Raw genomic sequence first — 16,364 nt, forward strand, 5'->3', positions numbered from 1 at the left:
TAATTTGGTAGGGAAAGAAAACCAACACAGTAATCAGATGTAAGCAACTGAATTTGCTTCAAAACTGCTTACGGCAAAGAAATCTTGAAAACTGAATGATGTTAGCCAAATGTTTTACAGCACTGAAAAGCTCTCAGTAGAACAGCTTTTCTCCATATTCCCCAACTAGTCTGTTTAGACTGTAAATTTTCTGGACCAGAAACCAAGTATTACAACAGGTCTAAACAACACTGAGCATGCTGGATTCCCACTTTCAATTGTGAGCATGATAATATTAAACTTTGCACAGATAAGTCTTCTATATTCAGAACTGTTTGCCAGTAAGTGACTCAGCATAAAACTTAGTAAATGGGTTTAAAGATTACCCAAACAAGTAGAAGTACAGCTACATGAGTGCAAGCAAACACACTTCTTTACATAATGCTGTCACATGAAAATATTTTAAAAAAAGCAAATATAGGCTCAATATGAGTGAGGCTATTTCAAGTCAGTGAAGGTTATGTTGTATCACAGAATGACAGCAGTCTATTTTCAACTCCATTTTTTCACACTGAAGTAGATTAATTTAAATCCCTGGTCTGTAAAGTTCTGTAATCATATACAACGTTAGGAGCATAAATTAGGAGCATAATACAAGCAGTCTGATCTTCTCTTTTTTTCTCCTACAGCACTACTAAACTAACCATTTGGTATTAGGGAGTCTTAGGAAGGATGTGCATCTCAGGCTAAATATTTTGAAGACAAAACAAGGGGAAGAGTATATTTTGTTCACATTAAAGGAATCTAGTTTCTGTTCTACTGCTCTAACAAGCTTATATTGGGAAAGACTCACATAAGAAACAAAACAAAAACCACATACAAAATAACTCCCACACACCTTTCTTACAAGCAACACTCCCCTTTTCTTAAAAACAACAAAAGAACTCACTTCTAACCAATCTCCTATTTTACAAGTTCCACCCTCCACCTCCAAAGAAGAGACACCGCATCTGTAGACTCCAACTGCTGTTGGTTCCATGACTTTTATAGCCATTATTTTGTCTAGCCATTTATCCTTGTAAAGGCACAGTGCCTGTATTCATGTTTTATACACGAGAGACCAACTAAAATACAGAGACTAATCACATAGTCAAAACTAAGCGTGTCTTTAAAAGAATTTGTGTAGAAACTTATCAACCCTTAGCATTGAATGCAGGCTGACAAAAATGTAATGGCAACACAATGGAATTCCCAAAATACTACTACTAATTGCAGCCAGATTTACATCAAAACAGGTCGCACAAGCTTGAGGGCCTGATGGGTCTGAGTACTTTTGCTGAGTGCTTACATACGTTCCCATATTCTTTCATATACCATAAAGGCATTAAAGAAGGACTACTAGAGTACTCTGGAGATAATGAGGACTAGTGAAGGAAACAGAAGGATATGGGGAGTGGAGGGAAAGTGTTCAGGTATGATTTGTATATAGCGATACATAATAGTCGTAGTCTTCAAGAGAAACCCAGATGCTGGATTTTTTTTAAACCATCCTGATTCATCACTCCATTCTGTGATTTCATATCCAGCATATATGGTATACACTGTAAGTCAGATATACCTTTGATCGGAGAGCAAGGTTCTCCTCTTCCAGCTCTCTGAGTTTATCTTGCAAGACATCCAGCTGCAACAGATCGTGTGATACATTGAAAGACTCATTGAAACGAAGTGGTGTGGAACAGCTGGAATCTGTTTCACTCTCCTCAGAAGCAATCGAAACAATCCGAAGCAGGTCATCCTTCTTTGACAGTTCATGCTGCAGCTGGTTAACCTATGACAAAAGAAGATCACCAGCTCATGAAATATACTTTAGCTATACAATGTATATATACAGTGTATTATTTATGCAGCCTCTTGGAATATCATTGCTCCAGTCTAAAATGAGATTAAAAAATAGCTCACACATCTTGATCCATTTATTTATATTTGCACAGGAGATTAAACCTTTATTTATTTTATAGGAAGTTCACGAAATCATTATTTTAACACTGTAAGGGAGACTGAAAATTCAAGAAAACACAAGAATGGACAACAGAACCTACTTTTTTAATAGCTTACTTCAAAATAATTTTTCAGCTGCTTTGATACATGTTTACATTTTAACACACTAACTGTCATTTTGATTATGACCATTTTTCTGAACTGTAACTTCCTGGAGAAAAGGAGTGATAGACATCTATTTATATGTATAGACTGGTACCCTCAGCCTATACATTAAGTGAACTGTAGGACAAATAAAAACAAGAAGAGAGACAGATCTCACTTAGATAAATTCTATTTTGCGTATCTAAATTTTTATATGAATACATACATTTATGCTGTCCCACAGCTAATTGTGAGTACATTTTTATTACCAGCATACTGTTTTATACAAGCAGCTGAATCCATTTCACTGTAACTTAGACTACATCTGTTGACCCCAGGGTTAAAAACCTGGGATACTTTACCGTTTGTCATCTATTTAATTCTTTTTAAGAAAGAAAAACAAAAGATTAGATCAATAATCTGTGCTTAAAGAAAGAGATTAAGATCTTGAGCAGAATTCATTTTTCATTACATTTTATTACATTACATTTATTTATTCATCCATTCAATTATTTCTTCTTAGTGTAAGCACATCATTAAGCCAGCTCATTTTCTGGCTGTTTCCTCACTTGTGAAGTTGTTATGTAGCAGGTCATGTCAGATAACAACTACTTGTTTTGACTTAGATTATTAGATTCTTAGTTTAACGGCGGGATATCAGACTGATTGTTAAAAACACTTTGAAAATGCAATCCTGCTAGAGATATATCACAATAATACCTAATATTCTCATAATTTCTCAATAATTACAACATGCAGTCTTCATAGTTAATTCTTGGACTGAGAAAGCTGATTGAACAATTAGGAGAATGATATCTGAGTATACTTCTGTAGTTTGAGAGCAGCAATCACCTGCTTTCACAATGAAATTAACTTATTTCTATTAATCCTCTTACCATCATCATAAAAAGAAAAAAGAAGGAAAAAAATAAAAGAAGATGACTCACTCGATCTAGAGTTTGTCCTAACTGTTCTTCTAGTGCTTCATTCTGTTCCATCAACAGATGGTTTCGCTTAAGGAGGGCTTGTCCAATTCGAGCTGCCAGTTCCAGGTCCCGATCTTTCTGCTCACAAAATAAGAATAAATGTCTACTTTTGATCAGATAAGGTTTAAATTCAGAGTAGTTTTAGATTTTCCTAGCTACTACTAATGCATCACCACTCTGAGATCCCTCTCAAATGGATCAACACTGTTAGAACAATGATTAATGCTTCATCATTTGGATGCAGAACACATCCATAACTGTGTTTCTTGATATAGCACATTCTCTGCCACAGTCATTTCCAGTAACAGGGGGAGGGGAAAGCACAAAACCTGAGGACAGTTTCTGGTTTTTGTGCTGAGTAGTGGAGTGTTGTATGGGATCCGTTGAATCATACAAAGAAGCCGCAATACTTAGGCCTGTGGTCTTTCAAGTGACACTTTCTCCAGAACAGACTACTTAATTCGAATAGTGAAGAGATGGTAGAAGCAAAGGAGCAACAGGAAAGCAGAAGAAAGCTGTTTCTTTCTTACACCTCACTGGGTCCATGGGTGTCCAAAGTTTTGCTAAATTTTGTTTCTGAGTGCAACCCAATGGGCAGCTTATTACCTGTTTATTAACTGTTTGATAAGCAGCTCTTCAAGATAACTGAACCAAAATTTTCAGTAGCTGAATAAAACCCTTCCTCAAATACATGTCCTCAAATATATTAACATTGCATTACAGAGACAAGCATACCTCAGCTAACAGATGTTTGACCATGTCAGCATCACTGTAGGTTTTCTGCTCCACATTATCTGTGCCAATAACTGAGAAGAGAGAAACATACTTACTGAAGAAGCTTAAGTACAAGATGACTGCTGGGAAGGGAGTGACCTAAAACTCAGAGGGTGTTGTTTATATACAAATACAGTTCCAGTTGATAAAACTAGTGGAAGCTATAAAAAGACATCTTCAGAAATATTAAACAACTCATTTGGGAGACTGATACAATGAGTTATTGGACATTTACAGTTTTCATCAATATTGGCTAAAACTTGAGGTGCTCACTCATCCTTCAGATTTAGAAAATGGAGAAAAATCTCTTGAGATCATTTAAATACAGCTAAGCTATTAAATCATCCAGCCTGCTGGGGAGAGAGGAAAGAGTATATTGGAGCATATCCAAATATAGCTGAACACACCTGCAGACTTTACCCTTGAAGCAAAATTCCCATTAGTGTGTGAGACAGCTATACACAGGAAGTACGGAGTCCCCAGAGACTAGACATGAAAACATATCTAAGTGCTTGATCATCTTAGAAAGAATTAATTTCAGTTAAAAAGAAATAGGATGATATATGTCTGCAATTTAGAACCAGCAGTACATCCTATCTTACTGATTGAGTGACTTTGAATTTTGAAGAGTTTGCAAAACTATTAAAAAACTGAGAACAAGTAGGATTTGAAAAACAGGACTGAGTCAAGAAGAAACAAAGCATGAAGAATTTGTGACAAATCTGAACGCTGAACAAAACACAGTGCTAAAACAGAAAGCACTGGTCTGCTCTAGGTCTCATCCTGAGAAATAGAAGATGCTAGTAAAGAAGAAGTCTCAATTACCTTGAGCAAATTTGTGAGATCCAGCCAAGGAGGAGGAAGGAAGTTCAATAAGAGCTAGAGTGACAGAAAATAAATGATAGGGGGGCAGGAAAGAACAAAGAGGAGACAGAATTAAAATGCAAGGAAATAGGTGATTTATTTGCATGCATCCACCACCACCAAAACATAAATGCATGTATAAACACACTTTTTACACTATTAAAACTCTCTTAGTGCTTTTAAAGAACTATTTAAATACAATTCCCTTCAGGAGCAGAATTAGGCATCTCACTTGCAGGAGATGGATATTTGTCCAACAGAAATTTGCTATTTTTGCTTTATGGATCAGGATCATGAAAGTAAAGAAGGCAGCAATGTAAATTAACAAATATAGAAGTATCTGCTTCAACTGAAGGTCTAAGTTAACCTGTTTTGATAGTAATTCCATCATCACTGCACTGCAAAATGAGATTACTATGGATTTGGTCTAATCTACTTCTAAAGATTTCCTTGACTCTTCTACCTTGTTTAAATCTGATTCATACTCTGAATACATAGCAGTGTTGGGTCTCAGGTTTTTTGTTTGTTCTTGTTCAGGATGGCACACTTAGTTATGAGACAACAAAGTGGCAAACTGAAGTGCACACTAACTTTATTTACATATGTTATATAAGCTATGTATGTCCTTTACATACATAATATCCATAATTAACCTTTTAAAACATAACACTAAGGCTATGCCAGGAACAAAAACAAGTTGCAGTTTAGTATAGAAAGAAACTTTCTTGCAGTCTTGAAAGAGAGAAGAACGGAGAGAACAATAGAGTAGAAAAGGGTTTATTGAACTGTTTCTCTTAGAGCTTAACAGAAAAATAAATCAAACTAACAAATCAAATGGTTATTATCAAGTAGATCAGTAGGTATAAAACCCAACACATGCTGTCCAAGTATTTAGGAGCTTTGAACTTACAGAAGCGTCATTTACTGATTGTATTTCTAAGCAAGGCAAAAATAGAAACTCTTCACAAAATTTAAAGTACATCTCTATCAGTAGGATAACTGACCGTGGGAGGTCATTTTTACTGTACCACTTGGTTGCTGATATTGGTTGCCAAGAGGGGACTACAAACTCATCTGGCTTACTAGTATTTGGAAAATTCACTGCACATACATAAATAACTTTCAGCCATTAGAGGCAGAATATTATAGCCAGTTCTCCTGTGGTAACTGTTCCCACCAGGTGATTTCAAGTTAAAAGTTTCTATCCAGCGCTAAGTCACCTTAATAAAGATTTACACTAATTACATACAAGGTTACTCAGGTAGGTAGGTTCCTAAAATCAAAAGTGAGTATATTTACTTTGATAAATGAAATCACAGAACTAACAGCTTTGAAACTTAGCTCTATACAACTTTTGTTATTTTCTCACAGTACAGGATCAAAATTAAACATAGTTTTTAATAATTCTCTCTTGTGAACACACCCATGGGTAATCTCTCCTCACTCACCTTGCCAAGTGAAAGCTGCAAGCAGCTCTTCATTTTGGTTAATATTCTTGTTATGTTGTGCCATGTCCCTTTATTCACACATACAAAGTAGTTCTCAAGGCAGACGTAACTCGGGGCTTCTTATGGTACCACAGTTGAAGCAGAAGCTATTCTTCAACCTCACTGAAAACACTGCCAGTGGGAACTCAACTGGTCATTGGAAAAACCTTCTAATAGGCAGCAGGAGCCATAAAAAGAGGAGGAGCTCAAGTGCAATAACTGTTTTGTTTTTTCCCTTGGATGTCACCTCACTCAAACCATGAGTTTAGCATTCTCTTTAGGAAAGTTGTATGTTTCCATACTTACATAGGGAGGGGGAGATATAAACATAAAAACCTCAGGTTACACTTCAAGAGTATGATTGTCACATTTATTCCAATTCCAATCAACAGAAAGAAAAGATACAAATTTCACCTAACAAGCTATTCAGCAATGATTACAACTAGATCTTGATTTGTATCTGTATTTGCCTGGGTCCTTCCCAGCATCTCCCTGAAATTTACTCAAAAAAGCTAATATGATGACTACTACATTCAATCTCTTTGGACAATTTCTAGAAGAAACATAATCCGTATTTATCTTGCGTTTATATGACTCAGTAGTTCCAACAGTGTTCTTAAATGATAGAATTAGTTTTACATGTTATGTCTAACAGTTATCTTAATGTCAGTCATTGTTACAGCTCATTTTTGAGAATATCAAGAAAACATCTATGGCAACTGTTCAAAAAACTCTCACAAGTAGTTTACTATTTTCACAGCACATTTTCTATAGTTAACAAGAACTTCTCACAGGGTGAAAGAGGAAGACATCACTTTCTGTAATACCTGGACAACCAAATAATAAATGACGGCCTTCATTAAAACATTGTTAATAAACCTCTCCCTCTCACTGCAATTTGGAAATGCAGGCTCACACTGACTGAAGGTCCTTCTCTCAGAGCTCTGTGCTTCATCACACTGGAACTGCAGGTGTTGACCAGAGAGCATCAGCAGTGCCACGTCTGATGTAAAGTTCCTTCCAGCACTGAGACTCTGATCCCATCTCTTTATAATTAAAACTTAGAGGCAAGTACACACCCCACTGACTACACAACTGCTTCCAGTGAACTACAAAAGTGTTCACTCAACTAAAAAATCATTTATGCTTGCAACATTACTATCAGAAACAGACTGAGCAATAAACATTAAGCGGCTTCCCAAATACTTTCCACAGTTAAAAAGAGTTCCAAGCCTGCAAGTTCAGCTGATAACAAGATTGCTTCAAATTGTCGAGTACTGCATTCTTAGGAGGTAATATTTCACTTTCACTTACTCATTTGCTATACACCCTGGGTGGAGGCCTAAAGTACAAATAACAACAAAAAAAAAACCCTCTTTCATCAGTGGCACGTACAAGGAAGAAGTAATCATTACAGATTGTATATAAATACCAAGTTCACTCTCCCAAGTGGTTTGTTCCAATAGTTCTAATATATGGAGGAAACAGGGACTTCCCCATTTCTCTAAAGCGATTACAATGCATTCTCCTCTTTTCACATGAAAACACTTGAAACTATAGGCAAGTAAACATTCAGTTATTTTGGCAGCCTTCTATACATTTGATTTTTAATATATTAAAGTTTTTTTCATGTCATGAGAAGCTGTTCGTTTTCTCCCTTATGATCTGCTAGGTTTATGGATAAGTTACTCAGTATTTTCAAAACTGGAAGGCAGTGATGAACACCGATCTAGTACTCACCTATGTGGCTTTCACACCTTTTCTATCTCCAGAAGAAACCACTAACATCTCCAGAAGAAACCACTAACAGTATTTCAAAAGCAACATTGACATAACATATCAGGGCAAACATCATCAAAAGAACCACGGCATCATGAATGTTCCTGAAAATAGAGCTGCTGCATACTCCATACCTCGCATATTACATCTAATCTAGTGCAATTCTAGGTTCCTGCTTCTTTTTCACTATCACATGTTCCCACTCTTATTTCGATGTGAAATCTAATGATCATGCAGCCATGGGATATGCTAGGTCAGCCCTCAGAATTGCAGTGCTGAACTACAAGCGCTTCCCTTGAATTCAGCTTTTTCTTCCACCAGTCCAAAGTTTTCCAGATTTGAACGCTTTACAATATAAATAACATTGATTTAATATTTACAGTTTTCTCTTCAATAAATGGACAAAAAAAATCCTAGGCCCAGATATACTCACTCATGTAACGGAAGGGCTCCTCATCATGAACTGGAGAAGTGATTTCAGGAAGATGGCCATGGCAGGCAGGGGACTGAATCCAGTCTTGATTTTCATACAGATACAGAGAGTCCACTCGTAACTTGTAATCTGGCAGCTGTTCTTCTAGCATGCTCACCAACTCTACCTCAGGAAGGTCCTCACTGGAGCAGACATCTGAAAGTGAGTAAATGCCAATAACAGCACATTACTATTACATATGACATATATTTAATATTGCCACCGTAGTATACATTCTTTATACTATAAAATACTTTATAAACCTTCAGTAGATTTGAAAAGAGTTATTCTGCAGTGGACAAATTACTAGAATACTTATTGAATCAATACTTGATTTACATTGCAATATTCGTAAGTTCCTCATGCCCCAACTGACTCCATAACTTCCTGGACAGCTGGTCTAGCCATGATTCCCTCTGACTTAAACATGATGTACATAATGAGTTTCAATTTGTATCTTGTCCTGTTCATTGAACTAAAACACAGACCTACATTTTACTGGCTATTGATTTTGTAAGGTTTCATTGGCTTTAGCATAGTTACACTTCCCTTTTCTGAAAGAAATTCACCTTTTTCTTGTTCTTCTGTTCATCCTTTTGTTCGGTAATGAACACAGATGTAAATAATCTTAAAGTAACTAAAAATCAATTCAATACTGCCTTTAAATCAGAAAATAAATAGAAAATTCCATTATCATCCATATGGAATCATGCTCTGGGAAACAGGATACTCAACATCTTGGAAAGGAAGTTTAGCTCTTCCTGTGTTGTTCCACTCCCCTTAATTTCTTGACAATTATTGCACAAAAAAACCCCCATTAATTTTAAGTTGCTAAAATACTGCATGTCAAAGGTATACAGTGATTATCTTTCCAACATTTCCACTAAAGATGAAGACTATCTTCAATATCTTTCAATGGAAAAAATGCCAAAGTTTATTATTGACACTGAGTATTTTACAAACGATATTTTACAGTGGAAGCTGATTTTACAAGCTAGTTAAGAGCACTCACCATTTTTTTTCTTCATTTGCAGTATCAGATAAACAATACAAGGAATGTGAAACTTAAGGCTGCTTTCAAGTTGGGGTTCTATCACATTAGATATATTCAGGATTTCTAACAGCTAGTTCTTCAACTTACCAGAGACGCTCTCCAAGCCCCTGTGATCAAAATTCATGAGTCCTTTCTTCACAGTTCACTTCTTTGGAAATAACATTCTGTAGTCAGATTATGCACTGTCCTTTTATTGCTTTGGTAGATGGCTTTGGTTTAAAGACAGAATAATTGAGAGCCATCAAGCCACCAAGACACCAACAAATGTGGCATCAACTCACTTCTGCAGACTGGTTCATACTGCAGATCTACTGCCATCTTAGGACACGCTTAGTTCACCTGGGCTACTACTGATCAGTAGAAGTATCTGTAGGATATTTCATGTAAGCATTCATGAGCTTCTGAGCTCAGCCATCATCTAGAAACAAAACAAAGAAATTAACAAAGTTTAACAGATCTCACTCTTTCAAACAAGATAGGTAAATTAATGTGACTTCATCTCTTTCAGTCTGAATTTCTTCGCTCTACTACCATTTAACACACACAAAAAAGTAAACAAACATTTTAATACCCAGTTTATACACTACATGCTACATGTAAAATGTAGCATTAAAAGTGTGTCTTTTCTCTGCAGACATAACATCTCACCTTCAGCACTGACTTTGTCAATTATGTCTATACCATTCCTCCTCTTCCATATAATATTTAGCGTATGACAGGTTCATTCACTGATATGAGGCATTTCCCTTTTACTCTAAGGACAGCAGCTCCAACTAGACAGAAATTTTCCTCAGGCTACTACATTTATTTGAAGTGGTGGATTTCAAAACTATCATTCTTAGCATTTTGATTGTTAAAAAAAAGTTTTATAGGACTGTTTGCTTTAATCTCTTCCCCTTTACAAGTCTGTTAATTAAAAGTTGGATCTATCAGAAGTCTACTTTGTGGATCACGACAAAATTTGTATTTCCTCTTCAGTAGGGACTCAATTAAACCAGAAATGAAACTACTATGACTAATTCAGATAACTTATCAGAATAGTTTAATAAAGTAAAAATTCTGCTGTTCCCTTGCCAAGACTGATCAATCATCTTCCCTGTAAAATAGAGTAGTCCTAGATGACAGAAAAATATAAAATGAAAGACAACAGAACTCTCCTTTCCCTTCCTCCTACATTCAGTAAACACAAAATTCTCTTGAAATCTTACATTAATTTCAAATTTGCTCTTAATGGTTTCCCTAAAATCTCCCATCACCAAGCACAATAATCACAGGTTTGTCTTGCTGTCTGTAGCAACCTCTCATTTGACACAATCAAAATGGACAGTGCAGGAGCTTTTTAAAGAAAGCCTAGAGCCTGCCAGTTCATCTGCTTGTAGACTTTGGCAGGAGATCAAAAAAGAACTTTCTTCCATTAAGGTCAGCTCAAATTTGTGAGCAGTATTTTCTTGCTTGGCCATTTATTTCTTTATATATGTACTTTATTTACTAGTTTTAATTATTATCCATATTAGACACTTATTAAAAACAGTAAGATTGAGAATTCAGAAACATTTGCTATCTGAATATATAGCTGCTTCTAACACTAATTTGTGATTTTTTTCAAGAGGCTGGTTTTTTTAAATGGATTGCTGAAAAGCATTAACTACACACAAACTCCCCCTCTAAAAGAATACAGCAGAAGACACTTAAGATGACTGCTGTAGATTCACATAGCCAAGATAATTTTATCTTGTTATAAAAAGAGTCGCTATAGAGTGAGACAAAATTCAGCAGCATAGGACAATTTCTTCACAACTCTGAATATTTTTCCTTTGAGTTTTAATAATGTAAAAATGAATTCTACTTCCTTTCAAGATTGGATTTAATCTCTCTTCTAAGTAGTGCAAAGCAGAAACACTATTTGTTGCGGGTCAATCTCAGGTCAGCCAAAAAGGGGAAAACATAGAAAAAGACAAAAATCATTTAGCTCAAAGTTTTCTAGAGCATCAGGCCAACATCACGCTATTGAACTGAAAGGGCAACCTCATTTGTAAAACCTTAGAGAAGTTTGCTAGATAAGCAAACACCATAAAAGTTAATGCTCACATTTCCAATGCTTCTCATTGCTTTGGTTTAGTGTGCCATGGGGCAACTTCTCTGGAAATTCAACCAGCTAACGCATTGTGCGGTACCACCCTGAAAGTGACTCCGTGACCCTTTTACTTTGCAGCTATAAAACTATTTCCTAAGGGCAGAATCCTTCTGCAAGTTACAACTATAATTAAATACATTTGGATAAAAACCATAAAATTTACAACATGGCTTTAAAATACATGACCATGCTATAAAAAGACAGTCTAGAAAGTATAATTGTTAAATCATGCAGAAAGACACGTCCAAAACAGAAGCCAGAAAACTTTCCCAGGTATTATTTTTAATCTTTATTTATAAATACTATTTCCACTGTCAATTTACTATATTCGTTCCACATAGATGTAGTTCTTATCAGTTTTGTCCCCCTACTCCCTCATACACCAATTTCCCATTGATGTTTGAGTCTTTTACAAATAGGTTAACTGAACATGGGAAAGCAAGGAGAAGTCAAATACTGGAGAACAGCCTAAACACAGGAGTGGTGCTCTCAGGAGGCTTTCTTCAAGGAAGTCTCAAGAGAAATGGAAATATCAAACACCATTTTATATACATACATATCTATCTCAATCTGTGTATTTCTGTGCTCTCTAAATTAAATTTCACTCCATGATGTGTTTCACATTTCTACTATCGTGTGACTTGAAATAGCAAGCTAAAAGCAGGAGTACCTACAGCACACTTAAGGAAAAGATACCTTGTACAAGTGAGAACTAGCCCTAGGCATTTTGCATCTGCCTCACAGAATCCAAGTCATGCTGAGGTTTGCTAGATCATTTGTGCATGGAAAATGGAAAAGAAACTCAAAAAGAAAGGCAATGCTGGAGCCCAGTCACATTAAAGGGCTATCACTTTATGACCCAAGTAACAATCTTATTGTTCACCAGTGTTATACCAAGAAAAGAGGTATTTTCCCAAGGAAAATTGTACAAAAATTAAAGCATAACCAACAAAAAATAAGAAGGGTTGGAAAAACATGTTAAAAGCATTATGAGAAATACAAATCAATTGTCTACTAAATGGTAAGATGTCACAGTGTATAGGTTAAAAAAAACTAAAAGAATAGGAACCACGTATTCCAGTAAAGCACTGATATTTCAACGCATGATTTGATCTTAGTAGCAAAGAGACAAAAATGAGTTCTCCTGACCACATGACAGATTTTATTAAATTTTCCTTCCATGAGTCAGATATGTCAAGAAAAACTTGCAAAAGCAATAGTGAATAAAGCCTTAGAAAAGTTGAAATAGCTATAAAATATTACAAATTATTGTCTTCTCTTTGTAACTACTACTTTGAACAATTCAAGATGGATGCAAAAAAACAGTTGTGCCATCTTATTTCAGAATGTAATTCTGAAGATGTTCTACCACTGGAAAACTCTAATTCAAATGTGAATTATCAGAAAGGTGAGATGAGTTGCTTTTACAACTGGAAATCATAGACAAACAAATGCATGTGTTAATTTCTTTGTGCACAAGAAGTCAAAAACATATCCAAAATACTGGCATTTATTTTATCCAAATTCAAACATAAATATCCTGTAATTCCTGCTGTTTTCCATTTGTTGAGAGCAACTGACTCCTCACAAGCACTTGGAAAGACTAAACTAGATCTGCTCCTCTGTACAATTACAGGATGCATCAGGCCACAACTAACATAAACAAAATTTCAACAGCAAAGAAGATTCCAACTTGATTAAGAGAGAAGGCATCATCCATTTTCCAAAAGGAAGCCAACTGAATGAATCAATTATTCTGGGATGCCAAATTTTACTGCTATGTAAATATGCAATTAAAAAAAACAATAATATTGTATCAAGCCATTAATACAGTACTTTTTTCATTACTAAAATTGGAATGGTGTCAAGCCAACTATAAACATATTTTGCATTTCAAGGTTCATGAAACAGTTCTATTCTTATAGCAAACATGACCACACTGAATTGCTGCCAAAACATTCCTGGACTAGTGCTCAGAGGCCAAATTCTTCAACACTATATAGCATGAGATGAAGGACAAAGGCCTATACATTGAGAAACAAATTTATGTGAACACAAACTTAGTCTATCACAATTAACACTTGCTGTGTGCCTAACACCTGTTATTTTCAGACATTGCTATCACTACGAAAACCTATTTAGTGCTTGTGCTTCTCTTATGTAAGGGGAAAAAAAAAAATCATTTAAAAGAGTATACCAACACAATCCTTATAACAAGTGTAATGATCATAAGCAAACCTGCAACAGATCTTCAACCTTAAATAGTATGGTATAAGAAAGGAACTGTAAGAAAACAAAACAAAAACACAATACCACCACCAACACCCATCTCCTGGATTGTTTTTAATTCAGGGTAGGGGCAAGGCTTCGGAGGGGAAGCTGGAAAACACCGCTTAGAAGACAATATCATGAAGCTGGGCACAATGGTTCCCTCAACTTTTTTATCCTGAGTTACACCAAGCCAGACTCACTTTTTCTCCTTGTCAGTCATTTGTAATAATCCATATTCTCCATAGGCAGCGAAACTACCTTTTAAGTATATGTATACATGCTATGTGTATGTACACACATATTGTGTTGAATACTACAGTTTTAATTGAAGTCTAACTCAATCTGAAACCATGAATGCTACCTACATGAAATACACATACCAAGTTTTATTATTTCCTAATTCTTTTCCATAAATGCACAATTATAACATTACTAGGTTTATACATTATTTCTTGTAGGTTTTCTTTTTTTCAGAATGTAGTAACATTATGATCACAGGGGAACCAATCTCCTTTTTCAGAGAAAAAAAGAACTGTCACGAATTGAGTGTTTGTTGGTTAGAGAGCACAAAAATGTGATACACGCTCTTGAGGCAAGTGCTGTGCTGGTATTTCATTATAAAGATTATTAGAGGTTCCTTTGTAAATTGAAGCTTGTTTCCTATAAACTGTACTTGAAGTGAACTTAAATAACATTGAAGTTACCTGAAATCACTCATGATTTCAGTTGATGCATAACTGAATTCACCCAGAGAAGTGGTTTAAGTTTCTTGATATATAGCCCAGCTAATGTTCAGCATTTTAACTTACAATTGTGTATTTATTAGAATAAACCAGACTGATCTATATGACTCAGTCACCAGAGTATCACTAGCAATCTAATTAGATAAAAGGATCTGTCATCTCTTTTGTAACCATCTCCATGAAAATGCTATTTTTGCATCTTCTGGGAAAACTAATCAATGAAAAACATTTATCCTTCCTGAAAAACAGCCCTCCTACTGCACAATATTCATCCCAGCAAACCCTCTATTAGAGGCAAACCACCATCAGAAAAGTCCATGCTTTCCCAACACTCCGCTCTCTAAGTCACATTTTGAGATACTCATAACAGAAATCTGATAAACAGATACAGTTCTAATAGACAACACCATCACTAGAGAGGTGACAAATTTCGGGTATTGGAATTTTTTTTTTCCATTTAGCTTCACTGTTAGAAGTGTAATTAAAAAAGTCTACCTATTTTCACTCAGAAATACATCTTTTGAAAGGTAACAAGCATCTGAAAGCAAACCTAAAATTGACTACGTTGCCTTATAACGTTGTGTCAAAAGTTATTTACTAGTATATTAAGTATTTGCATTAGACTCTCACAGTAACTCTGAAACACAACCAAAAAATAAGTTGAAGATTGCATTAAAAAAATAAAAATACCAGGATACAACTCCACATAGCACTTTTTTACTAGAATGGTTGCAGAATAAAATACATTTACTGACAAATACTCTCACTATAGTTTAATCAGCTGATCAAAATGTAACAACGTGATTAAAAAGCTGACAGAAGCCAAAATCTCTTTGCCCTCAAATCCGTATATAACCAGGCCCACACCTAAAATGCCATCAAGCTTTGCCTTCTAAGAGCAGTGACATCAAACTCCAAGGAGAGGCAATACGATTATGGGTACTTTCAACGCAGGAAGGAACTCTGGAGCACACTGAAGGTCACACCAGCCCCCACGCCTGCAGTCACAGCCACCATTCGCAGCCAGCCTAGTATTTGACTGCAACCTAAGCACGTATATTGAACGGATAAAGCTTAACATAATATCTATCTACATTACCACCGTGAAAAAGAGTCCTCTCAGCTGCAACACAAGAAAGGGGCAGGAATTCTTTATCTGCCTTCCCTCCCCGGAAAGTACGCCGCACGGGACAGCACAGCTTCCCCCGGGCCGGCCGGCCCAGAACACTGCCTCACGCTCAGACCCCGTGTTCCCACGCCAACCAACCGCATGGAAGCCACCGCATGCCCGCCGCGGCCCGCTGTACCTCGGCAGCCTGCGCCAGGCACAGCGGGTGCACCAGGACAGCTTAGGAGGTGCCGCGTTCAGCGGGGAACAGCCACAAGGGGCAGGGGAAGGAGGACGCGGCCCTGAAGGGGTTAAGCGAAGACGCAAAGAGGAGAGAGCTCGCTGAATTGCACCTGAGGCGACAGAGCCGCCCCGAATAGCGGCCGAGAACCTCTTACCCGCCCTGCACTTCCTCCGGCACTCCTCCTCCCCACCGCCGCCCGAGGCCGACAGGCGACAGCATGTAATAAACCGGCGACTGAGGAAGGACGCCCACCGCTTCCGCCCGGCTCCTGCTGCAGAACTACAGCCCCCGGCTCGCCGCGCGGCGCGGCTGCCCGCCCGCCGGCGC

General features: G+C 36.7%; 1 protein-coding gene across 10 annotated transcripts in view; it reads right to left on the bottom strand.

Annotated features, from left to right (window-relative positions):
* TRAK2 (trafficking kinesin protein 2) overlaps window positions 1–16,364 on the bottom strand; it is a 28,937-nt gene that overhangs the window by 11,770 nt on the left and 803 nt on the right. The window contains exons 1-7 of one of the 10 annotated variants that reach the window (XM_075756332.1): window positions 16,192–16,309; window positions 9,625–9,955; window positions 8,445–8,639; window positions 4,707–4,760; window positions 3,843–3,913; window positions 3,069–3,185; window positions 1,598–1,807 (exon numbers count right to left, since the gene is read on the bottom strand). In XM_075756332.1, the coding sequence (XP_075612447.1) occupies window positions 1,598–1,807; window positions 3,069–3,185; window positions 3,843–3,913; window positions 4,707–4,760; window positions 8,445–8,639; window positions 9,625–9,661 (684 nt within the window). In that variant the 5' untranslated portion in view covers window positions 9,662–9,955; window positions 16,192–16,309. Of the gene's footprint in view, window positions 1–1,597; window positions 1,808–3,068; window positions 3,211–3,842; window positions 3,914–4,706; window positions 4,761–8,444; window positions 8,640–9,624; window positions 9,956–15,779; window positions 16,314–16,364 lie in introns of those variants that run through there. The other 9 variants (XM_075756328.1, XM_075756329.1, XM_075756331.1 and 6 more) reach the window with 9 other exon arrangements.

The sequence above is a fragment of the Balearica regulorum genome, chromosome 6 (genome assembly GCF_011004875.1).
Source record: "Balearica regulorum gibbericeps isolate bBalReg1 chromosome 6, bBalReg1.pri, whole genome shotgun sequence".
Taxonomy (NCBI): domain Eukaryota; kingdom Metazoa; phylum Chordata; class Aves; order Gruiformes; family Gruidae; genus Balearica; species Balearica regulorum.